The sequence below is a fragment of the Salmo trutta genome, chromosome 21 (genome assembly GCF_901001165.1).
Source record: "Salmo trutta chromosome 21, fSalTru1.1, whole genome shotgun sequence".
In the NCBI taxonomy this organism is placed as follows: domain Eukaryota; kingdom Metazoa; phylum Chordata; class Actinopteri; order Salmoniformes; family Salmonidae; genus Salmo; species Salmo trutta.
This window is the reverse complement of record NC_042977.1, coordinates 17,987,502-18,013,143: the sequence shown is the minus strand read 5'-3', so window position 1 is coordinate 18,013,143 and position 25,642 is coordinate 17,987,502. Positions and strand designations below refer to the sequence as shown.

General features: G+C 45.3%; 1 protein-coding gene across 1 annotated transcript in view; it reads right to left on the bottom strand.

Moving 5' to 3' along the window:
• Positions 1 to 25,642, bottom strand: part of LOC115156859 (glypican-5) — a gene marked incomplete at its 3' end in the record, with an annotated part of 150,966 nt that overhangs the window by 54,742 nt on the left and 70,582 nt on the right. Inside the window, exons 4-6 of the mRNA XM_029704637.1 lie at positions 14,377 to 14,546; positions 11,142 to 11,201; positions 9,417 to 9,539 (exon numbers count right to left, since the gene is read on the bottom strand). Coding sequence (XP_029560497.1) covers positions 9,417 to 9,539; positions 11,142 to 11,201; positions 14,377 to 14,546 — 353 coding nt within the window. The remainder of the gene's footprint in view (positions 1 to 9,416; positions 9,540 to 11,141; positions 11,202 to 14,376; positions 14,547 to 25,642) is intronic.

Below are 25,642 nucleotides of genomic sequence, written 5' to 3'. Positions count from 1 at the left end.
TAAAATAAAAAATGTTGGGGTGATGAAAGGTGAGGGTTAGGCAGGGTGAGATCTAGGAAGTGTGGAGGGGTTCGGGGGGAGAGTATGTCCTAGACTTTTGTCTGAGACGGGGCTGTGTGTGGGGCTCTGCCAAACAATGAGAACATGGTCTCATCGACTCACTACATGACAGACTGACTGGTGTTGCAAGTTACATGGCGATTAACATGACAATTACTGATCCCACTGTGTATAAGATACTTCATTTACATTTTAGTCATTTAGCAGACAGTGACGTGTCCAGGGGGAAATGTTACTGGTCACCCTAGTGCCCCCCCCCCAAGTTAGTTTTGACCAAGACGCACACCAACAGCAAGATTCGTAAATCTCACCGGAGAAAGCATCCGAGCAAGGCAAACAGCGCCCCTCTGTCTTAGTATGTTGAGTCCATGTATCTGATGCTGTGTGGCCAAAAATATTACGACATGTCATTATTCTTTTTGGCCAGACAGCATCAGATACATGGGCTGCAGATAGTAAGACAGAGGGGCGCTGTTTGCCTCGCTCGGATCCTTTCTCTGGTGAAACAGATTCCGCCTCTTGTGAATTGAAGGAAAATGATGAAACGTTGATAGACACGAATGAGAAATCATTTTATACGTTTGTTTCTTTTTTTAAATGTTACAATTTTGCGGGAAGCCTGGCTTCCCTTGGCATCCATGTACACACACGCCACCTTCTTGGCTGAATGCCATGACCCTGATGGTGTTTGTAACAGATGCCCTTTTTCCATTCAAATGGTGGGGGCACAGTGCCTGAACCTCCGTTTTGAAGTGATTCTTTGGACAATCAGATGAAAACGTGACCGCCTGGGTTCATGACACATTAAAAAGTAAAACATTTGCAGAGTTAAATGACATGTAATTTACTATAAAAAGCGTAGGGGGTCTCGTAAATAAAACAGAGACCCCCCCCCCCCTGAATGTCGCGGTACAATTCGCATTCTGGATGGCACTTTCACGTGAATTTACTTCAGTATGCTAATACCCTTATATATAATCCTGGGAATGTACCAAACCTAAACTGAAGCAGTTCACGCTCTGAAACATCATAATTATATTGAAAAATCCACTTTGCGTCGATTAAGGTTCAAAATGTTATTGTCCCCCTAAACTGGGTCTGTCCCCCACCTTGGCCACCCCATTCAAAACGCTCTGGACACGTCACTGTTAGCAGACACTCTTATCCAGAGTAACTTACAGTAAGTGCATTCAACTAAGGTAGGTAACACAACCACATATGGGGAGTCGGAGAGTAGGGGAGGGGGTAAAAGCAGGGGGAGGATAAGGGAGGAGGATAACGGAGGGGGAACAAAAGAAGGGGCGAGGAGAGACTTCGCTATGGGGCAGCCCCAAAAATCACACACACTGCAGACAGCCTGACTGTGTCTCTGGGTGGACAGACAGACATGGTAGTTCGTCTCAGAACAGGCTTCTGGTCAGAGCTGGTATGAAAGGGAATTTCACTGCCAAGACGCAAGCCTCAGCCACGACACTCTGGCGAGGTCCCTCCTTAATATATCTGACTGTCAGTCCCTCAGTCGTCACCACAACCCCCCCTCCTCAATGTCTCTCTATCAATGTCTCTCTATCAATGTCTCTCTATCAATGTCTCTCTCTCTCTCTCTCTATCAATGTCTCTCTCTCTCTATCAATGTATCTCTCTCTCTCTCTCTCTCTCTCTCTCTCTCTCTCTCAACCTCTCTCAACCTCTCTCAACCTCTCTCCCTCTCAACCTCTCTCTCCCTCTCAACCTCTCTCCCTCTCCCTGTCTCTCTCTCTGTCTCTCCCTTTCAACCTCTCTCTCCCTGTCTCTCTCATTTTCTCTCTCTCTCTCCCTTTCAACCTCTCGCTCTCCCTCTCAACCTCTCTCTCCCTCTCCCCGTCCCTCTCAACCTCTCTCTCCCTCTCCCTGTCTCTCTCTCCTTCTCTTCTCCCACCCTAAAGAACTGTCTCTCTCTCCTTCACCACAAAGCAAGCCAGGCTGCAGTGCTCTCCTCTACAGGTTGGACCCACATGTTGAGTGATGTGAAGGCACTGTTGGAGACACAGCTGTTTGGGTTTACGGTATATGTAGGCCCATCTGTTACTGTGATACATAGGTCTATCTGTTACTGTGTGTGTGTGTGTGTGTGTGTGTGTGTGTGTGTGTGTGTGTGTGTGTGTGTGTGTGTGTGTGTGTGTATGTGTACATGCAAGTGTCCATGCATTAGGATACAAAGAGAGAGTGAGACATTGAGATATGAGAGTGCGAAAGACAGAGAACCCACTGGGCACACACCGGTTGAATCAATGTTGTTTCCACGTCCTTTCAATGGAACCAATGTCGAATAGATGTTGAATTGACGTCTGTGCCCAGTGGGAAGGAGAACGGGGTGACGCCTTTGCCCAGTACAGAGTGCAGCCCTCTCTGCCTCTCCCTACGATTCTCACATCAGGATTCCAGATGTCAGATGATAAACAAACAGATTGTCATAACCTTCTAGTTATGCGAGGCATTCAGAAGCACTACAGACGCATTGTCCTCCTCCACATGGTTTAGGAATCAGCACTGAGATATCTCACCTCTCGCTGGCCTTACTGTACCACACACACATACACACACCCTGACCCTCTCTTGGAGATCATGGCTTGGAGAAGAATTCTCTCTCTCCCCCTCTCTCTCCCTCTCTCTCCCTCTCCCTCCCTCTCCCTCCCTCTCTCTCCCTCTCTCTCTCCCCCCCCTTAAAGTATACAACAAGAAAGTAGAAAAAAGATAGTGTACTCAAACTAACTCACAGAGACCATGCCAGATGCTGTGTTTGGATTTCTGGATGACAGAGAGAGTGGTCGGACTGACAACCCTTGTTATCCTGAGTGAAAGTGCTGGTGTTGAACGTGACACATTTAAAAAAAATACTTTTTGAAATACATTCTTCAAACACTAAGTACATGTTGGTGTTGTTGATGATAATAATGACGATGAGGATGAACAATGTCATGATACTAGTGATAAGAATAAGATGTATGTGTACAGATGTAGGATCTTCATTTGAGCCAGTTTGCTACAGCAGGAAAATAATCCTGAAGCAACTGGAAATGTGAATTATTATGCGGATTATAATTAATGGACATTTTTGTAGGGGTTCATATATTTTTCGTTTTATAACTGGAAATTACAAGCCTTTTTAAACCTCAAATGCACTAAAAGTTTTAAATGTCCTACAAATTAAGATCCTACATCTGTACAATGTATCTTTTTGGAGTCTATCTGCTTTGTACATTCTCCCTTTCTGGAGTGTGGTGTGAAACATTCACATCTATGTCATTTTATTAGTCCATTGAGACATTATCACACACATATGCGCACGCACACACACACACACTCACTCACGCACACACACACACACACACAGATACTGTATGTATGTGAATGAATAGGTGTCCCAGCTGTTGTACAGCATATGGAGAGCATAGAGTGATATGGGACAGTATGTGTTATTTTCCTGCTGCTTTCTGGGAATGCGCGGTCCACCATACCCACAGATCCTCTGTGAGACCCGCCCCTCTCCAGGAAATACAGCTCTACTAGGACAGTGCACCTTTCCTACTGCAGCACCTTTCCTACTGGAGCACCTTTGCTACTGCTGCACCTTTACTACTGCAACACCTTTCCTACTGGAGCACGTTTCCTACTGCAGCACCTTTCCTACTGCAGCACCTTTACTACTGCAACACCTTTACTACTGCAACACCTTTCCTACTGCAGCACCTTTCCTACTGCAGCACCTTTCCTACTGCAACACCATTCTTACTGCAGCACCATTCCTACTGCAGCACCTTTCCTACTGCAGCACCATTCCTACTGTAGCACCTTTCCTACTGCAACACCTTTCCTACTGCAGCACCTTTCCTACTGCAGCACCATTCCTACTGCAGCACCATTCCTACTGCAACACCTTTACTACTGCAACACCTTTAACCTTTACTACTGCAACCCCATTCCTACTGCAGCACCATTCCTACTGCAGCACCATTCCTACTGCAGCACCATTCCTACTGCAGCACCATTCCTACTGCAACACCATTCCTACTGCAGCACCTTTCCTACTGCAACACCTTTTCCTACTGCAACACCTTTCCTACTGCAACACCTTTCCTACTGCAGCACCTTTCCTACTGCAGCACCTTTCCTACTGCAGCACCATTCTTACTGCATCACCATTCCTACTGCAAGCACCTTACCTACTGCAACACCTTTCCTACTGCAACACCTTTCCTACTGCAGCACCTTTCCTACTGCAGCACCATTCCTACTGCAGCACCATTCTACTGCAGCACCTTTCCTACTGCAGCACCATTCCTACTGCAGCACCATTCATACTGCAGCACCATTCCTCCTGCAGCACCATTCCTACTGTAACACCTTTCCTACTGCAACACCTTTCCTACTGCAACACCTTTCCTACTGCAACACCTTTACTACTGCAACACCTTTCCTACTGGAGCACGTTTCCTACTGCAGCACCTTTCCTACTGCAGCACCTTTCCCTACTGCAGCACCTTTGCTACTGCAACACCTTTACTACTGCAACACCTTTACTACTGCAACACCTTTCCAACTGCAGCACCTTTCCTACTGCAGCACCTTTCCTACTGCAACACCATTCTTACTGCAGCACCATTCCTACTGCAGCACCTTTCCTACTGCAGCACCACTCCTACTGTAGCACCTTTCCTACTGCAACACCTTTCCTACTGCAGCACCTTTCCTACTGCAGCACCTTTCCTACTGCAGCACCATTCCTACTGCAGCACCATTCCTACTGCAACACCTTTACTACTGCAACACCATTCTTACTGCAGCACCATTCCTACTGCAGCACCTTTCCTACTGCAGCACCACTCCTACTGTAGCACCTTTCCTACTGCAACACCTTTCCTACTGCAGCACCTTTCCTACTGCAGCACCGTTCCTACTGCAGCACCATTCCTACTGCAGCACCATTCCTACTGCAACACCTTTAACCTTTACTACTGCAACACCATTCCTACTGCAAGCACCTTACCTACTGCAACACCTTTCCTACTGAAACACCTTTCCTCAGCAGCACCTTTCCTACTGCAGCACCATTCCTACTGCAGCACCTTTCGTACTGCAGCACCATTCCTTTTGCAGCACCATTCCTACTGCAGCACCATTCCTCCTGCAGCACCATTCCTACTGTAACACCTTTCCTACTGCAACACCTTTCCTACTGCAACACCTTTCCTACTGCAACACCATTCCTACTGCAGCACCATTCCTACTGCAGCACCTTTCCTACTGCAGCACCTTTCCTACTGCAGCACCATTCCTACTGCAGCACCATTCCTACTGCAACACCATTCCTACTGCAGCACCTTTCCTACTGCAGCAACTTTCCTACTGCAGCACCTTTCCTACTGCAGCACCTTTACTACTGCAGCACCTTTACTACTGCAGCGCCTTTCCTACTGCAGCACCTTTACTACTGCAATACCTTTCCTACTGCAGCACCTTTCCTACTGCAGCACCATTCCTAATGCAGCACCATTCCTACTGCAACACATTTCCTACTGCAACACCTTTAGTACTGCAGCACCTTTCCTACTGCAGCACCTTTCCTACTGCAGCACCTTTGCTACTGCAACACCCTTCCTACTGCAACACCTTTCCTACTGCAACACCTTTCCTACTGCAACACCTTTCCTACTGCAGCACCATTCCTACTGCAGCACCATTCCTACTGCAACACCTTTCCTACTGCAACACCTTTCCTACTGCAACACCTTTCCTACTGCAGCACCATTCCTACTGCAACACCTTTACTACTGCAACACCATTCCTACTGCAGCACCTTTCCTACTGCAGCACCATTCCTACTGCAGCACCATTCCTACTGCAACACCTTTACTACTGCAACACCATTCCTACTGCAGCACCTTTCCTACTGCAGCACCTTTCCTACTGCAGCACCTTTCCTACTGCAGCACCATTCCTACTGCAGCACCTTTCCTACTGCAACACTATTCCTACTGCAACACCATTCCTACTGCAACACCATTGCTACTGCAGCACCATTCTCCAGAATATAGAATGGGGATGCATATTTACTGTAGCTCCACATAGCAGGAGTTATAATTCTACTGGGACACGGTGCCATTTGCTTTGGACATGTAACACCATCCTGGCCTCTTTTCTCAAATCTGGACTCCTCTTCTCCCCTCCTCTACTTCACTCCTCTCCTCTTCCCTCACTTCTCTTCCTATCCTCTCCTCTCTCATATATTTTCCTCCTCCCTTCCTCCCTTCGCCTCTCCTCTCTTCTCTTTTCCGTCAGGGTAGTCTAGGACATTCCCAGGCAGGGTAGATGCAGGCTAACAGGTCTATAGTGAGTACAGGGCCTCAGGGCTCCAGTCTTTCCCATACAGCCTCATAGGAGGGTCTTTGTTTCTACCCTTCAGGCTTTGGGGGTCCCCACTGCAGGGCTGTGCCTCACTCCGCTCTCCCAACAATGGGCCTTTATCCTGCCAAGGCCTCCCTGCCCCCCTGGTCCCTCTCTCCTCCACACTGCTACCTACCCCGACCAGGGGCACAGGGGCGAGAGGGGCACAGGGGTGAGAGAGGGGCACAGGGGTGAGAGAGGGACACAGGGGCGAGAGGGGCACAGGGGCGAGAGAGGGGCACAGGGGCGAGAGAGGGGCACAGGGGCGAGAGAGGGGCACAGGGGCGAGAGGGGCAACCCCCTTTCATGCCCTCTCCTGTTGCTCCCTCACTCTCTCACACACACACACACACACACACACACACACACACACACACACACACACACACACACACACACACACACACACACACGAGAGGTTGCTGACTTAACAGTGGTTGGATAACAGTGCACCATGGGGTAAGCCGGGCCGACTCAATTTCACACATTTCTCAATAAATATAGTGGCTCACTGAACCAATGGATAAGTCTGTAATCTCACAAAGACTCTCTTTCTTTTCTCTCTGTTACTCTCTTTCTCACAAACACACACACATGCACACACATACCGACACACACACAGACTGCTGAAGAGTGCCGCTGGCCTTAAAAAGTGTCAGATGAACCATATCTTCTCAAAGTGTCGGCTGAACCATATCTTCTCAAAGTGTCAGATGAACCATATCTTCTCAAAGTGTCGACTGAACCATATCTTCTCAGTGTCGGCTGAACCATATCTTCTCAAAGTGTCGGCTGAATCATATCTTCTCAAAGTGTCAGATGAACCATATCTTCTCAAAGTGTCGGCTGAACCATATCTTCTCAAAGTGTCGGCTGAACCATATCTTCTCAAAGTGTCAGATGAACCATATCTTCTTAAAGCTGAGGGATGATTTGTTTAGCCTGATGTTGTCTTCCAGCACTCTATGTGCCTCCTCTCTCTTCTCCTCCTCTCTACCCCTCTCTTCTCCTCCTCTCTACCCCTCTCTTCTCCTCTCTACCCCTCTCTTCTCCTCTCTACCCCTCTCTTCTCCTCCTCTCTACCCCTCTCTTCTCCTCTCTACCCCTCTCTTCTCCTCTCTACCTCTCTTCTCCTCCTCTCTACCCCTCTCTTCTCCTCTCTACCTCTCTCTTCTCCTCTCTACCTCTCTCTTCTCCTCCTCTCTACCCCTCTCTTCTCCTCCTTTCTACCCCTCTCTTCTCCTCCTCTCCACCTCTCTCTTCTCCTCCTCTCTACCCCTCTCTTCTCCTCTCTACCCCTCTCTTCTCCTCCTCTCCATCTCTCTCTTCTCCTCTCTAGCTCTCTCTTCTCCTCCTCTCTACCCCTCTCTTCTCCTCCTCTCCACCTCTCTCTTCTCCTCCTCTCTACCCCTCTCTTCTCCTCTCTACCCCTCTCTTCTCCTCTCTACCCCTCTCTTCTCCTCTCTACCTCTCTCTTCTCCTCCTCTCCACCCCTCTCTTCTCCTCCTCTCTACCTCTCTCTTCTCCTCTCTTTCCCTCTCATATGTTCATGGTAACAGAGAACACCAGGGTTGTTTTCACTGAGAGACATGCTGTGTCAGAAAGCTTGACATGATGAATGTGTGGTCTCTCTAAGAGCCAATGATACATTTTTAAGTGCATAAAGTCAGGAACTGGGCCTCTTTTCTCTGTCTCTCTCTCTCTCTCTCTCCCTCCCTCTCTGTCGTTCTCTCTCTCCCTCTCTCTCTCTCCCTCCCTCCCTCTCTCTGTCGTTCTCTCTCTCCCTCTCTCTTTCCCTCCCTCCCTCTCTCTGTCGTTCTCTCTCTCCCTCTCTCTCTCTCTCTGTCTCTCTTTTGGTCTCTCTCAGTGCCAGAGAAGAAAAAAAGAGAGAAAAGAAGGGGAGAGTAGAGACAAAAAATAAGAGTTCCTTTCATCAGAAGCACAGTGCCCTCTACTCCCACAATCCCCATGGGCCAGACTAAGAGACATGCAGTATGGACGACGAGGCCAAACTAAAACAATAGCATAAAGGACAAACAATATCAGATGGATGACCAGGGTTGTCTCTGTGTGTGTGTGTGTGTGTGTGTGTGTGTGTGTGTGTGTGTGTGTGTGTGTGTGTGTGTGTGTGTGTGTGTGTGTGTGTGTGTGTGTGTGTGTACCATGGTAACTGAAGCCAGGCAGGGGCCACCGCAGGCCCCAGTGTTGTCATAATTGCATAGGGAAGAGAACGTTCTAGGAACGCTTATGAAGCCCTTCCAGAGATGGAATAAGTTACAGATCAGCGTTTGCTCATACACACACGCATGTACACTCTCTCACACATACACAAATGCATACACATGTGCAAAGACACACAGACACACATGGCAGTGGTTTAATGTCCAGGTGATGGGTGGATCCCACACAGCCATGTACAGGAAGAAGGATCGAAATCCACGCCCCCAAATCAGCACCAAACAAACAGCTCATAAATAAGAATGAGAGAGATTGACATAGAGATAGAGATACAGACAGACAGACAGACAGACAGACAGACAGACAGACAGACAGACAGACAGACAGACAGACAGACAGACAGACAGACAGACAGACAGACAGACAGACAGTGCTATCCTTCATCCAACAGGGAAAGATGTTCCTTATGACTTCTACATTCCCTCGCTAATCAACAACAGCTTCATAATACCACACGCAGGCTTATTACACCAACACACAAACACACACTCTACCAGCAGAGCCAGTAGAGTAGGACAGCGTATGAGCTTCTAAACAACAGAGTGGTCATCTTTCCTTCCTCCTCTAACCCCCCCCCCCCCCCCGGGCCGTTTCTCCAGTCTTACCTCGCCACTACGTCGTCTCACATCACCTATACTCCTTTGTCCTCCTCTCTCATCCCCCATCCCTCTCTCTTTCCTTCTATCTGGTCTTACCTCTCCACCACGTCGTCTCCGCTCCAGCAGGTAAAGTCGTCCATCACCATCTCTCCCTCGCACAGCATCTCTGGAAGCACTGCAAAGAATGACTTGTAGCGCTGGATGTAGCTCAGAAACTCCCTGAGATGGAAAGAGAGGATGGAGAGAACAGAAAGGATGGAGAGCGACAGGATAGAGAAAGGAGGGATAGAGAGGTGGGAAAGAGGCCAGAGGGGTGAGAGTCAGGGTACAGACTATGTTATAAGAAACACAGCATACTGTAACATCAATGGTTACCACCCAACTACACTTCACACAGTACACATCATACTGTAACATCTATGGTTACCACCCAACTACACTTCACACAGTACACATCATACTGTAACATCTATGGTTACCACCCAACTACACTTCACACAGTACACATCATACTGTAACATCTATGGTTACCACCCAACTACACTTCACACAGTACACATCATACTGTAACATCTATGGTTACCACCCAACTACACTTCACACAGTACACATCATACTGTAACATCTATGGTTACCACCCAACTACACTTCACACAGTACACATCATACTGTAACATCTATGGTTACCACCCAACTACACTTCACACAGTACACATCATACTGTAACATCTATGGTTACCACCCAACTACACTTCACACAGTACACATCATACTGTAACATCTATGGTTACCACCCAACTACACTTCACACAGTACACATCATACTGTAACATCTATGGTTACCACCCAACTACACTTCACACAGTACACATCATACTGTAACATCTATGGTTACCACCCAACTACACTTCACACAGTACACATCATACTGTAACATCTATGGTTACCACCCAACTACACTTCACACAGTACACATCATACTGTAACATCTATGGTTACCACCCAACTACACTTCACACAGTACACATCATACTGTAACATCTGTGGTTACCACCCAACTACACTTCACACAGTACACATCATACTGTAACATCTATGGTTACCACCCAACTACATATGATATGTAATCATGAAATTAATGTGTTAATAAAATGACAGGTGCATAGACAGAACCTAAAGGAATACTGTCGAACATAAAGGAATATAGTTCCCATAGATCTTTAAACACATTGAAAATAATATAGATGCTGTAGTGACTGGTGGCCAAACAAGAGAATCATTCTGATCAGGCACCTGTTACGGCCACCCAAGATACAGGGGAACTCCAATAGGAGGGGTCATGTGAGGTCACATGCTGTTAGGACCCCATCAGTCAGGGCTGTCATGATGATCGTATCAGAGCCCCCCGTTAGGGGTGGGCCGCGAATGGGATCCTAATGAATGACGAGGGGATTATGAAGGGTTAAACCATATCATTAATCACCTGTCACTAGCCAGATAGACAGACAGACAGACAGACAGACAGACAGACAGACAGACAGACAGACAGACAGACAGACAGACAGACAGACAGACACACACACATGTTGAGAGACATCATAGCCTGATACAATACTGATGACAACATAGTGCTGTCACACAGAGAGAGAGAGAGAGAGAGAGAGAGAGAGAGAGAGAGAGAGGCATACCAACAGAGAGATAGAGATAGAAACAGAGGGCACAGACAGAAAGACACACGGACAAAGACAAAGACAGACATACATATGTGAGACTGAGAAGCAGAGACAGAGAGAGGTAGTTGTTGTTCACCATCATGCTTACCTAGAGATCTTTTTCAGACTTCTAGGTTTATCGTTCTTGGAGGGTTTCAGGGGGAATGAACTGAGGATGGAAGGAGTCCGGGGGGAGAATGACACAAGCAGGAGAGGTGCAAGGAGAGAAAACAAAGAAAACAGGGGGAGGGACAAAATGAGGGCAAGACAAAACAAGGAGGGGAGGGAGAGGAAGAAATAGTCAGTTTACGACCCTGGATAAGGGTGAGTCATGCACATGCAGAGGTCAGAGGTCAGGGTGGGAAACACCCCAAAAACCCCACCAAACACACCCCACACACACCCCTCCCACACACCCCATACAGTAGGTTGAGACACTCATTTGTTGTCCCACGTGACAGTGTTAAAACAGCTATTGAAAGTCATACAAGTTAGCAATTAAATTGACATTTGAGAATACAACACAACTGTATGTGTGTACTACCCCTTTTTCACAAAGTAAATTGATATTATTGTCTGGAAATTAGATTGTTGTCTTGAAGTTAGATTGTTGTCTGGAAATTTGATTGTTGTCTGTAAATTAGATTGTTGTGTGGAAATTAGATTGTTGTGTGGAAATTAGATTGTTGTCTTGAAGTTAGATTGTTGTCTGGAAATTAGATTGTTGTCGTCTGGAAATTAGATTGTTGTCGTCTGGAAATTAGATTGTTGTCGTCTGGAAATTAGATTGTTGTCGTCTGGAAATTAGATTGTTGTCTGGAAATGTGATTATTGTCTGGAAATTAGATTGTTGTCTGGAAATTAGATTGTTGTCTGGAAATGTGATTATTGTCTGGAAATTAGATTGTTGTCTGGAAATTAGATTGTTGTCTGGAAGTTAGATTATTGTGTGGAAATTAGATTGTTGTCTGGAAGTTAGATTGTTGTCTGGAAGTTAGATTGTTGTGTGGAAATTAGATTATTGTCATCTGGAAATTAGATTGTTGTCTGGAAATGTGATTATTGTCTGGAAATTAGATTGTTGTCTGGAAATTAGATTGTTGTCTGGAAGTTAGATTATTGTGTGGAAATTAGATTGTTGTCTGGAAGTTAGATTGTTGTCTGGAAGTTCGATTATTGTGTGGAAATTAGATTGTTGTCTGGAAGTTAGATTGTTGTCTGGAAGTTCGATTATTGTGTGGAAATTAGATTGTTGTCTGGAAGTTAGATTGTTGTCTGGAAGTTAGATTGTTGTGTGGAAATTAGATTATTGTCATCTGGAAATTAGATTGTTGTCTGGAAATGTGATTATTGTCTGGAAATTAGATTGTTGTCTGGAAATTAGATTGTTGTCTGGAAGTTAGATTATTGTGTGGAAATTAGATTGTTGTCTGGAAGTTAGATTGTTGTCTGGAAGTTCGATTATTGTGTGGAAATTAGATTGTTGTCTGGAAGTTAGATTGTTGTCTGGAAGTTCGATTATTGTGTGGAAATTAGATTGTTGTCTGGAAGTTAGATTGTTGTCTGGAAGTTAGATTGTTGTGTGGAAATTAGATTGTTGTGTGGAAATTAGATTGTTGTGTGGAAATTAGATTGTTGTCTGGAATGAAAATGTCCTTTAATTTTCAACCAAGGGAACTATCCCATTCGACAAACAAATATATTGAACTTAACTGGAAACACAAAGTATAAGTCATAAAATGTGTGTCCACTCCTCTCTACTCCATTCTGTGTTATCATAATACAATTAAACTACAATATATTTATGTCAAATTCCATTTCCCTTGTTATTCCACTATATCATATTCCTTTCCATTCCCTCCTGTGGCTACTGGCCTTGTGCCTCTGCCAGTGTAAACTGCTGTGTGTGATGGGGATACTGCCCACTGGGCTGTGGGTAGGCTGGCAGAGGGCTGGGTGCTGGATACTGTTGGCATGGAGCAGGCTGGCAGTGCCAGGGAAAGACCGTCAGCTAGACTGGCACCATGATACCTGGGTGTCTGTGTCAGTGAGTGAGTGAGTGAGTGAGTGAGTGAGTGAGTGAGTGAGTGAGTGAGTGAGTGAGTGAGTGAGTGAGTGAGTGAGTGTGTCTGTGTGTGCCTTAATGCCTAATATGTGTCTGTGTCTGTGTGAGTGAGTGTGTGTGTCTGTGTGCCTAATATGTGACTGTGTCTGTGAGTGTGTGTGTGTGTGTGTGTCTGTGAGTGAGTGTGTGTGTGTGTGTGTGTGTGTCTGTGTGCCTAATATCTGATTGTGTGTCTGTGTGTCTGTGTATGTGTGTGTGTGTGTGTGTCTAATATGTGACTGTGTGTCTGTGTGCCTAATATGTGACTGTGTGTCTGTGTGAGTGTGTGTGTCTGTGTGCCTAATATGTGACTGTGTGACTGTGTGTCTGTGTGCCTAATATGTGACTGTGTGTCTGTGTCTGTGTGAGTGTGTGTCTGTGTGCCTAATATGTGACTGTGTGTCTGTGTCTGTGTGTGTGTGTGTCTGTGTGCCTAATATGTGACTGTGTGTCTGTGTCTGTGTGTGTGTGTGCCTAATATGTGACTGTGTGTCTGTGTGAGTGTGTATGTGTGTGTCTGTGTGCCTAATATGTGACTGTGTGACTGTGTGTCTGTGTGTGCCTATGTGATAGCACTGAAGTGGGCAGCTGATCTGAGCTGGGGCTATGGTAGTCTGGGTAAACAGGAAGCGGTCCGTCAGTATTAATCTTCCCCCCTCCCTATGGGCACTGCCCTGCCAGCTGCTGTGGGCACCGGGTGCCTCAAAGGACGAGGTAGAGGGGGAATCGGACCGTGTGAGAGGAGTGTGTAACACACAGTATGTCTGTGTGAGTGTGTATGTGTGTGTGTGTGGCAGAATCACTATACTATATGTACTGTATAGATGAATAAATTGTCATTTAAGATCGAGCCAAGAATCTCAAAGTCCATAATTCCCTTGGCTATCACATTATATATATTTTTTTACGTTTATTTATGACGGTCACATGATGTTCATCTGTCACCAGACTTAGATCAAGTACCTATCGTTTTCCTTTCAAAAACATTACATGTGCTTGATTTAACGTGCACAGCTCCGCCATCCCAGCACACTGGGTTAAATCAAGCGCAAGTCAAGTATTTGACAGAAAACCAATAGGTTATTCTGCCTATTTTAACATGCAGTGAGAATGTGACTCACACAAGGATAATGGAAAACCGAAAAGTTGCAAATCTGATGTGGAAGAAAGGATCTGATTTCCCTGGTGTGGTGGGATCAGAACAGAACTTTTGTCCCAGTTCTGTCTGCCCCGGCCTTACCTCCTCAGGTGGGCAAGTTGTCCCATCAGCTGTTCTGGTGGGGGGATGGAGGGGGGGTCGGAGGGAGGGACGGTCGATGATGTCACCGTGAAGGTCGTGACCTCTGAGGCGGGGTCAGGGCGGACGCTGGTGCGGGGCTCCTTGGCTGACCGACCACACACTTTGTCCACCTGCAGGGAGGGAGGAGCAAACGGGGGTTGACACACGGCACAATGTCTACACACCCTTGTCCACCTGCGGGTGTGACAGAAAAAAAAACTAGTGGCTTTATAAAGGGAATGGTGTCTAAACCACACACACATACCGGGAAGCAGAGAACAGAGAGTTGGAAGTTGGGGAAAGAACGATGGGGACAGAATGAACATTGGAGGGAGACAAGGACAGGATGAGAGAGTTATTGCCAAGAGTGTGTGTGTGCGTGTGCGTGCGTGCGTGCCTGTGTGTGTGCTGTTAACCAGGAGTATATCTCCACTGGGCCATTAAAACTCTGAATGGCTCGATGAGACAGACAGGTCATGCAGTGACCGCCCCCACAATCCAAATCAATGGTGTCTTATTGGCTTAAAAGCCTTGGGGTGTTATTAAACGTTATTCTATTAGGTAGACGGACAGTCTGATGGTGAGCTGCACCAACACCACGTCTGGTGGAGTACAGAGAAGCACCTCATCGTCCTCACTGTCTGTCTCTGTCTGGAGGGTTCATTCTATCGCTGTCATGACAACCCAATGTCGCTAGGCTATAACGTACTGTACTCCTTGCTTCCTGTCCCACAATACCGAACGCGCACTTTCAACACGAGGTACGGCAGATCTCACGCTTCGCCAACCTTATGACAAGGCTCTGTAACTTACAACTGACGAAGTAAGTCGGACACCTGACAGGCTTATATAAATACCTCAGCTCTTTGTTACGTAAGAAGAAAGTTGTGTCACTGCTCTTGGAGCAGAGTAAGTGTAACAACGTCTTGGACTTCAGCGATGGCTTTTCTAATGCAGTAAGCATGTGATGCGGGAACATCAAAGACACTGCTGAAGTATTTACGCATTGCTTCACTCCTGCGGTGCGGGACCTGTTTAGGAGAGCTAGTGAACACTCCAGGCGCAAACACACACACACACGCACACGCACACACATACACTTTTTCACACCACCCAGCCCAGACCTCCCAGACACTGTGTGCCTATCGGAAAACTAAACAATGGAATGCACAAAACATAAACATGCACTTTCTTCCATACCAAACAGAGAGGGGAAAGGAGGAATATTCGGGGGGTTGAAAGGGGGTGATGGAGGGGTGAGTAACCACCAAAGCAGCAGAAATATGCGTAACAACTTCAAAACCGCAGGTCGTCAGAGCCCATATGTGCCAACGGGGGCGGCTTATAAATAGCGTTAGCCTCTGGGGCTAGGAGGATGTGTGTGTGTGTGTGTGTGTGTGTGTGTGTGTGTGTGTGTGTGTGTGTGTGTGTGTGTGTGTGTGTGTGTGTGTGTGTGTGTGTGTGTGTGTGTGTGTGTGTGTGTGTGTGTGTGTGTGTGTGTGTGTGTGTGTGTGTGTGTGTTAGGAATATAAGTCAGCACATGTGCCCTATAAAGGCAATTGAAATGGAGGTTTCTGCATAACAGCAGGGCTATTGCTGACTGAGAACACTGGACCATGCAGCCCTCTACCAGAGACCTGCTGAGCGACACAGGCCATGTCCTGGTGAGGGAGTGAGTCACTGAGAGACGGAGTTATACAGTACTGGTGTACTGGCACATTGTCTACCTCTCCACAACTCTTCTCTCCCCATATCTATCTTTATCCCTTTCTTCAACTCTCCCCCTTTCTCTCTCTCTCCCAACCTTCACATTCTTCCCCATTCTCTCGCTCCCCCCTTCTCTCTCTCTCCCCCCTCTCTCGCTCCCCCCCCTTCTCTATCACCCCACGCCTTTCTCTCAGCCTCTCGTTTAGTCAATACACACACAGGAGCAGCTGTGGAGCAGCAAGGAGAGGCAGACTTGGGCCATTGGGGAGATGATTGTGTTATTACATTACCCTTGAAGCCCTCTGGACCCATAAAATACAGCATACACACACACAGACACACACAGACACACAAACTCACTAGCATGCACACACACACTCACTAGCATGCACACACCCATACGCACACAGACTATAGAGCTGCGGGTGGGCAATCAAACGACATGCAAGGTAGCAACCATTTTACGGCCAACAGCGGTGGAGGAGCCAAAAATGCTAAAATTGTATTCTGTTTGTATTATTCCATGCAGTTTTTCAAACAATTAAAATGTCAAAACAATTTACATACTGACCGCCCCCACGCGCTCTGCAAGACAAACATTTGTTGGAACACTTGTAAATTGTAAACTTGTAAACTGTTTGTTTTATGAAATAATCCAAGCTAGAACACTTGAGGGAAGCTAATGTGGACTGATCGAGACACTTCTAATTCTTTGTTGATTAACACATGGTTTTGTTGCAGTCGCCGCACTGCCAGATCGTTTCTTAAGCCAAGTTGAAACCAACAATGTAAAAAGGGAAGAATTGTCTTTCCAAGCAGTAGAATTATAAAAATCCATCCTAATTCATGTTGGATTCAAACCAGCCACCACGGCTCAAAAACACGTGCACGCACGCACGCACACACACACACACACACACACACACACACACACACACACACACACACACACACACACACACACACACGGACACACACGGACACACACGGACACACCAAACCCCCTCTTTCTACTGATTATATCCCTCTAGACCCGTTTGGGTCGTATTCAGACACCACAGGGTCCTGTTGGGACATGTTCAGACACACATAACCCCTTGAGTTGCATGTGAGGGCAGTGTTTGGGAGGTCTGGGCCTGCCTGGCAGACTGGGCAGGTGTGTGGAGGGGCAGGGCAGGAGCACCCAGACTCCCCAGTATTAATAACCATCGTTATTACAGGACTGGCATTCTCCTGACGCCCACACACACACACACGATTGGACAATATTGTCCAACAGCAGTACCAGACAGGGACAAGAGGCTGGGGATCTGTCTCAGACACCATCAGAGAGAACTGGAGGGAGTTTTGACCAGCTACTAAAAGACTAAACTAAACAGACGAGACAGCTGAACACACAGTCTCATACACAGCAACACTTCCTAGCTAAGCTGAACAAAGTGGCATAGTCAAGCCAATACTGTACATGTATCTGTGCAGACTAGACTACACTAAGGGGCGTTATCATTGGTTACCAAAAGCATACACTGAGTGTACAAAACATTCGGGACACCTTCCTAATATTGAGTTGCACCCCCTTTTTCCCTCAGAACACCCTCTATTTGTCGGGGCATGGACTCTACAAGGTGTCGAAAGCGTTTCACAGGGATGCTTGCCCATGTTGATTCCAATGCTTCCCACAGTTGTGTCAAGTTGGCTGGATTTCCGTGATACACACAGGAATCACACAGCATTGCAGTTCTTGACACAGACTGGTGTGCCTGGCACCTACTACCATACACCATTCAAAAGGCACCTAAATCTTTTGTCTTGTCCATTCACCCTCTGAATGGCACACAGACACAATGTATGTGTCAATTGTCTCGAGGCTTAAAAATCCTTCTTTAGCCTGTCTCCTTCCCTTCATCTAGACTGATTGAAGTGGATTTAACAGGTGACATCAATAAGGGATCATAGCTTTATCCTGGATTTACCTGGTCAGTCTGTGTCATGGAAAGAGCAGGTGTTCCTAATGTTTTGAACACTCAGTGTATTTCTTCAATATATGTTTATATATATATATATGTAAATATTTATATCAAAGTGATTTATTATAACTTTTGGGATTAGCTTTTTTCTCATTCTTTCATAAGTGTTGAAATGTGGCGTAATCAAACGCCATGTCTCGCCTGTCTCCAGAATGAAAAGTTTGTTTTGTAGAGACAAATATGTAAACGTTCCCTCCAAAATATGAGTTGGATGAGAAAGTCGATAACACTTGTGTGTGTTCTGTTCTTTCTCTTTCACAACAAAACCTGGGCTGTGTTCATTGGGCACCAAACTGTGGGAAAAAGGACTGAAACAGGGAGGAACTGCATGAACATGTCCAAAAAGAAATGCTCGTTTTGCTTTTCCGTTACAAAACATTTTGCCACGGTGTACCCTAATAAGTACCACCCAGTTTAGGAGATCAAGACAAGGGGTTTCTGTCAGTGAAGTGTCCTGCAGAGACGGGCTGAGGTCGTCATTTCAAAACAATAACATGGGCACAAATCAGTCGGACGCCTAACTAAACATGTAGCTATGTAAACAAAACAAAAAGTAATGGTAGGGAGAATAAACATATGCCACTAAAAACAGAAATGATACGGAAAATAAATATTAAGACAATTTGGGGCCACAAGAGGGACAAACAGAGAGAAATAGCCTTAGAAGCTAAATATGATGTCCGGATTGGCCGCCTAATCCCATTGACCAATCAGAGGACAGCTTGACAGATGTCACAGACTACAATGCAACGATAAATCAATTATCTCCTGACCTCAGTGATGGCATGGGAATGGAAGCCCGAGTGTGTGTGTGTGTTTAACCACCTGTTTGTCCTTGTTAAATCTTTAAAATGGTAGCTATTCCATTTCAGGCATTCCTCTGGTGACTTCCTGGAGAATGATGGCATAGGATGCCATGGTCTGATGCACTATGCCAAACTGTTCAGCCTATGGGGAAAACAAAGACTTGCACTCTATACATTTGGGAAGAGAGCGATGAAATTGGGGACGAGAGCATGTGTGTGTTATTAGAAGTTCTGTATATGCTTCTGTACCTGTGTATTCACATTTGTATGCCTGCATTTGTGTGTGTGTGTTCGCATTTGTATGCATGCATGTGTGTGTGTTCGCATTTGTATGCCTGCCTGCATGTGTGTGTGTGGGTGTGTGTATCTATATGTCTATAATCCCCCACACTTGTGTTTATGTATCATCTCCATCTCATATATCCCTGGTCTACCCCGGGGCCAGAGAGTTGAGACGAGAGGAGCAGAGAGCGAGGGAATGAACTAGAGAGTGTCCAACCTATCCCAGTCCATCCCAGGCCGTCCCAGGCCATCCCAGGCTCTAGGGGAGTATTGCCTTACAGATAGCAGTGGTGGTCCCAGGCTGTCATCTTGGTTTGTTTATCTAGGGATCAGCCAGGGTAACTTTCTCAGCCTCCCTCTCCGATTGCATTCTGGGTAGCAGTGGGAAGGTAGGTGGGGGGGGTTGGCCCCCTATTGTCCACTGCTGGTTTGAATTCTGGACAGCCACTCACAAACAATTACCTCTTGGATAGCGCAGTTGGTAGAGCAGAAGACTGTAGGTGGGAAAACACAGATCCTTAGGTTGCTGGTACGAAGGAGGAAACCCTTTTCTCTTGCTTTTGTCCAACTCTCCCAAGATTTTCAGGGGTATGGGGTTGTTTTCTAGCTAGTTTGGCTCCTTATTGTCCACTGTTAGTTTGTCCACTGTTACTAGTGTGTTACGGGGGGCTGAACTCATTTCGTCTTGCTTTTCCACGGCCCGATTGACAAATGCTAGAAGCAACAAAAGCTTGAAGTGGGTTTGTTATGTTCGTCACCATTGTGTGTTCCTCTTTACTACATATCCCAAACAGCCACCATACGCATGACGAATGGCTTAGCAACCGCGTGAGGCGGCTGGACAACGCGAATGTGGTTGATCAAGAATCCCAAGCTCTGAGAATGTCCTGCTTTCTAAGAGCACCAGTGTCTTTGATGACAGTTGTGTTTGCGATGCTTACGTTAGCTGACGAACATGAGGATGCTTGAGTTGGAAAAACCCCAAGCCCTTTCTATAAACACCAAGTCTCCTTCTGTCTATGTATTGTTTTTTTCCCGTAAACAAGTCCGAGGTGATGCGTGCGAATGGCTATTTCCACGTCATTTCCTGCTGATGTTAATGGGAAGGCTGCAGGTTGATTCTGCTGCTGCGGTTGGATAGAGCTCACTCAGCACAGCTGTTTTCTGCACGCGTGACAATTCTCCCGAAGCGTTACCATCACGTGATAGTGGGCAAGTGGGCATGATTAGGCATGACTGAAATCAAAAGCCAACACCATCAAATATCCAAGGATTAAGGAACATCATTGTTTTCCTTAAATCTAGAAAATCTGAGGTTTGGAAAAAAACTCACTTTATGAACAAAATTCTATTATTTACACTATGTAGTCAATTTTGGCAGTAGGATAAATGTTCTGACTAACATCAATGCCACATAGGACATTTTCAACCAGAGAAGTAGTTTTTTTGGTTCACCTACTTTTTAAACCATAGGAACGGAGTAGCTGTGTCTGCCAACGCATATGCCACTCACAGAAAACAGAGCTCTACAATAGAGCACAGACAATAGCCTACTGCTGACCCTAAACATGGAGTTACCCTTCTATAGCTCCGTCGGTAGAGTGGTGGCCTGTAGATTAAATGACAACAATCCTTAGGTTGCTGGTTCAAAATCTGGCTTGAAGGAAGAAATGTTATCCTGCATCTACCTGATGGCACTGCATTCTGGGGATGTTCCCTGAACATTTTGTCCACTATTGGTTTGCATTTCAAATCAAATCAGATTTTATTGGTCACATACACATGTTTAGCAGATGTTAATGTGAGTGTAGCAAAATGCTTGTGCTTCTAGTTCCGACAGTGCAGTAATATCCAACAAGTAATCTAACAAATTCACCATGACTACCTTATACACACAAATGTAAAATGATGAATAAAAATATGTACATATAAATATATGGATGAGTGATGGCCGTGCGGCATAGGAAAGATGCAGTAGATGGTATAGAATACAGTATATACATATGAGATAAGGAATGTAGGATATGTAGACATTACTAAAGTGGCTTTATTTAAAGTGACTAGTGATACCTTTATTAAATCCATTTATTACATTTATTAAAGTGGCCAGAGATTTGAGTCAGTATGTTGGCAGCAGCCTCTCTGTGTTAGTGATGGCTGTTTAACAGTCTGATGGCCTTGAGATAGAAGCTGTTTTTCAGTCTCTCGGTCCCAGCTTTGATGCACCTGTACTGACCTCGCCTTCTGGATGATAGTGGGGTGAACAGGCAGTGGCTCGGGTGGTTGTTGTCCTTGATGATCTTTTTGGCCTTCCTGTGACATCGGGTGCTGTAGGTGTCCTGGAGGGCAGGTAGTTTGACCCCGGTGATGCGTTGATGCACTACCCTCTGGAGAGCCTTGCGGTGGTTGTGGGTGGAGCAGTTGCCGTACCAGGCGGTGATACAGCCCGACAGGATGCTCTCGATTGTGCGGTAATAAAAAGTAACACAATAACATAACAATAACGAGGCTACATACAGAGGGTACCGGTACCGAGTCAATGTGCAGGGGCACAGGTTAGAGGTCATTTGTACATGTAGGGAGGGGTGAAGTGACTATGCATAGATAATTAACAGTGAGTAGCAGCAGTGTACAAAACAAATGGAGGGAACGGGACGGGGGGTTCAATATCCAATGTAAATAGTCCGATGGCCATTTGATTAATTGTTCAGCGGTCTTATGGCTTGGGGGTAGAAGCTGTTAAGGAGCCTTTTGGTCTTAGACTTGGTGCTCCGGTACCGCTTGCCGTGCGGTAGCAGAGAAAACAGTCTACTACTTGGGTGACTGGAGTCTCTGTCAATTTTATGGGCTTTCCGCTGACAACGCCTATTATATAGGTCCTGGATGGCAGGAAGCTTGGCCCCAGTGATGTACTGGGCCGTACGCACTACCCTCTGTAGCGCCTCACGGTCAGATGTCAAGCAGTTGCCATTCCAGGCGGTGATGCAACTGGTCAGGATGCTCTCGATGGTGCAGCTGTAGAACTTTTTGAGGATCTGGGGACCCATGCGAAATCTTTTCAGTCTTTGAGGGGGGAAGGTGTTGTAAGGCCCTCTTCACAACTGTCTTGGTGTGTTTGGACCATGATAGTTCGTTGGTGATGTGGACACTTGAAACTCTCGACTCGCTCCACTACAGCCCCGTCGATGTTAAGTACTGGTCCCCTTGGTGAGGTCATACACACACACACACACACACACAATATTTCTATTTACCACAAGTAGAATCCTTTTTCCCCCTATGTATTTTGGAATACATTCGGCTAAGTGGCAATGCAATTTTAATCGCTATGGTACTATTTTCACAAGTATGTGATGAATTTTCAAAACTCTTTGTACAAAACTCCAAACTGGTAACACTTGTAACCCAGCCACTCTTCTATTCAAAATCTTTCATTGCGCATTGACCCAAAATATATGTTTATTGTGAAATATAATGAGTACATTGGTTTCTCGTCACCAAACATAACATAATGACATCTTCTCAATTTAGTTATTTTAACAACCAGTAAAAAATATATAATAATCTCTTTGGGACTATTTTCACAAGTATGTGGTGAATTTTCTAAACTCCAAACTGGTAACACATAGGGGGCACAGGGGCACGTGCCCCCTCAGATTTGTATGTCTGTAAAGTAGAAACATAAAAAGTATAATATATATACTCAAATGTACTACTATGATGATGACAACTATGATTTCACTTCACAGTACGTTTAAAAAAAAATTGGGATATTGACAAGAACACAAATGTACTGTATGTAACAAATCAATGTTTATTGGTCACGTACACAGATGTCACAGAACGTGCCGTGAAATGCTTGTGTTTCTAGCTCCTACAGTGCAGTAATACAATATCAACACAATACAAATACGATAATCCAGAAAGTCCAAAACAAGAAAGAAATATATCCCTATGCAGTAAACATCCAAAATGAAGTTGCTGGGGTGTTTTTGATGGGGGTGGGTTCACACTCCGTTACTAAAATTGCATTGGCCAATACAGTATTGTAATACCAAAATATATGCCATTTACATAGCAGACCATTTTCTCCAAAGTGCCAACAGTCCACACATTTTGGTATGTGACCGCAGCGGTATTGAAACCCACACCTCTGTTGTTGCTAACGCCATGCTCTTATGAACTGAGCCATGTACAGGACCACTTCGATGCATAAGTACAATACAATACTGTAAAATATAATACACGATTACAATACAGGTGGAAGATGTATGATTGCCATTCCCATGCCATTCCCTCTTACAGCCCATTGATGTAGTCACCATACCCCTTGACTTATATTCTACATTTTGTCGTGTTACAGCCTTATTACAATTCTTCAAGCTCTGTCAAGTTAGTTGTTGATCATTGCTAAACAGCCATTTTCAATTCTTGCCATATATTTTCAAGCCGATTTAAGTCAAAACTGTGACTAGGCTACTCAGGAACATTCAATGTCTTCTTTGTAAACAACTCCACTGTAGATTTGGCCTTGTATTTAGGTTATTGTCCTGCTGAAAGGTGAATTTGACTCCCAGTGTCTTCTGGAAAGCAGACTGGACCAGGTTTTCCTCTAGGATTTTGCCTGTGCTTAGCTCCATTCCGTTTCTTTTTATCCTGAACTCCCTACTCCATGCCGATGACAAGCATACACATAACATGATGCAGCCACCATCATGCTTGAAAATATGAAAAGTGGTACTCAGTGATGTGTTGTGTTGGATTTGCCCCAAACATAGCGCTTTGTATTCAGGACATAAAGTTATTTTCTTTGCCACATTTTTGCCAATTTTACTTCAGTGCCTTATTGCAAAAAGAATGCATGTTTTGGAATATTTTTATTCTGTACAGGCGTCATTCTTTTTACTCATTTAGGCTAGTATTGTGAAATAACTACAAATATGTCAATATATTTGCCTGTATTTACTCCACAAAAATGAAATTCTAATTAGCTGTTAATGTGGCTATCATACAGAACTACAAATGCCATGATGTTCTGAATGAGACTGCCAAATTGAGTAAAAGGTAAGAATCTCTGGATTAACTATCTAATGTTAACTAAATTTAGTATTGAATAAATTGTCAACATTTCCTTAAATTGAAAATTCTGTTAACGCTCTTGGTCAAGTTTTAAATGTACAAAATACCTGTTAGCAAAGGTGTCAGCTAAAGATGACGTGCAGGGGCTTGCAGGGATTTGTAGTCTACTTTGATGCTAATTAGCATTTATTTTTTTAATCTGAGAGTAAATGGAGCTAAATATATTGATAAAAGTCACCTTGTCCTAGAAGGACGTTTATTAAAACGTTACACCAGGGTAAGTATACACAGCTCTTACTGTAAGAGTTTCTAAAATCCCCTATGGGAAAACTGAATGGTGGAAAAACGATTGGAACCCTTTCCCTGTTTGACCGCTAGGTTTTATGGGTATTATGACACGTCCACAGTGTACTCTACTATACTTATTGACTCAAAACATTTGAGCTTTAAATGTTTTATTAATATTGCGGCAGATGGCAGAGAGAGGTGAGGGGAGTGGTGATTGAAGGAAGATATCTTGCAGCCTGCTGGCTCCACTCCCGAGCATTGTACGGACTTCCTGCCACAACGAGGCAAGCCGGTGGATCATTAAGCCATTGAGTGCTTGGGGATAAAAGAGGAAGCGGGCTGCACAAAGAGTATAAGAAGCCGGAGAATTATCTGTACCCGTTGCAAATATCCCTAATAAATTCCTAATTTGCATTGCAGTTGTGCTCCCTGTGCGTGCTTGGTTATTGAACTTGGTGGCGTGGAAACCCTATACCCTCGAGCCTTCTACAATATATACTGATGTACTGCATTTTTTTTAACATAATTCCACTTTGACTTGATGGGGTATTGTGTGTTGGCCTGTGACACGACATCTCAAGGCACTGTATATCATCAGACTGAAGTGTATGACATGGAAGGGACGGAGAAAATAATGTCTGATATGCTCCCAAATGTGATTTACTGGAAAGAAAGAGGCCATGATGGACTAAGAATGGTACATGTAGAGTACAGCCCGCAACCCCAAATGACCCCTTGGGGTTTCCTCCATTCGGCCTGTGGCCTGGATGTCTCCCCACACTTCTCCTAGGAGACAGCTTTCTGTTCCATCTTTACCAGCTTTCCCCATCTCTCTTTCTACAACCAACACTCTTGACTTCTTCCTCCTCTCTTTTGCTGTCTCTCACTTTCTACATCTGTCCATGTCTGCCTCTCTACTTTCTCCTCTCGCTCCCATTCTATATCTATCCCTGTCTCTCTTCTTATTGCATACCAATTGATGTCAGGGCTAATTAAACAGAGAGAGAGACTGAGACAGATCGAGCCCCTTATATACTA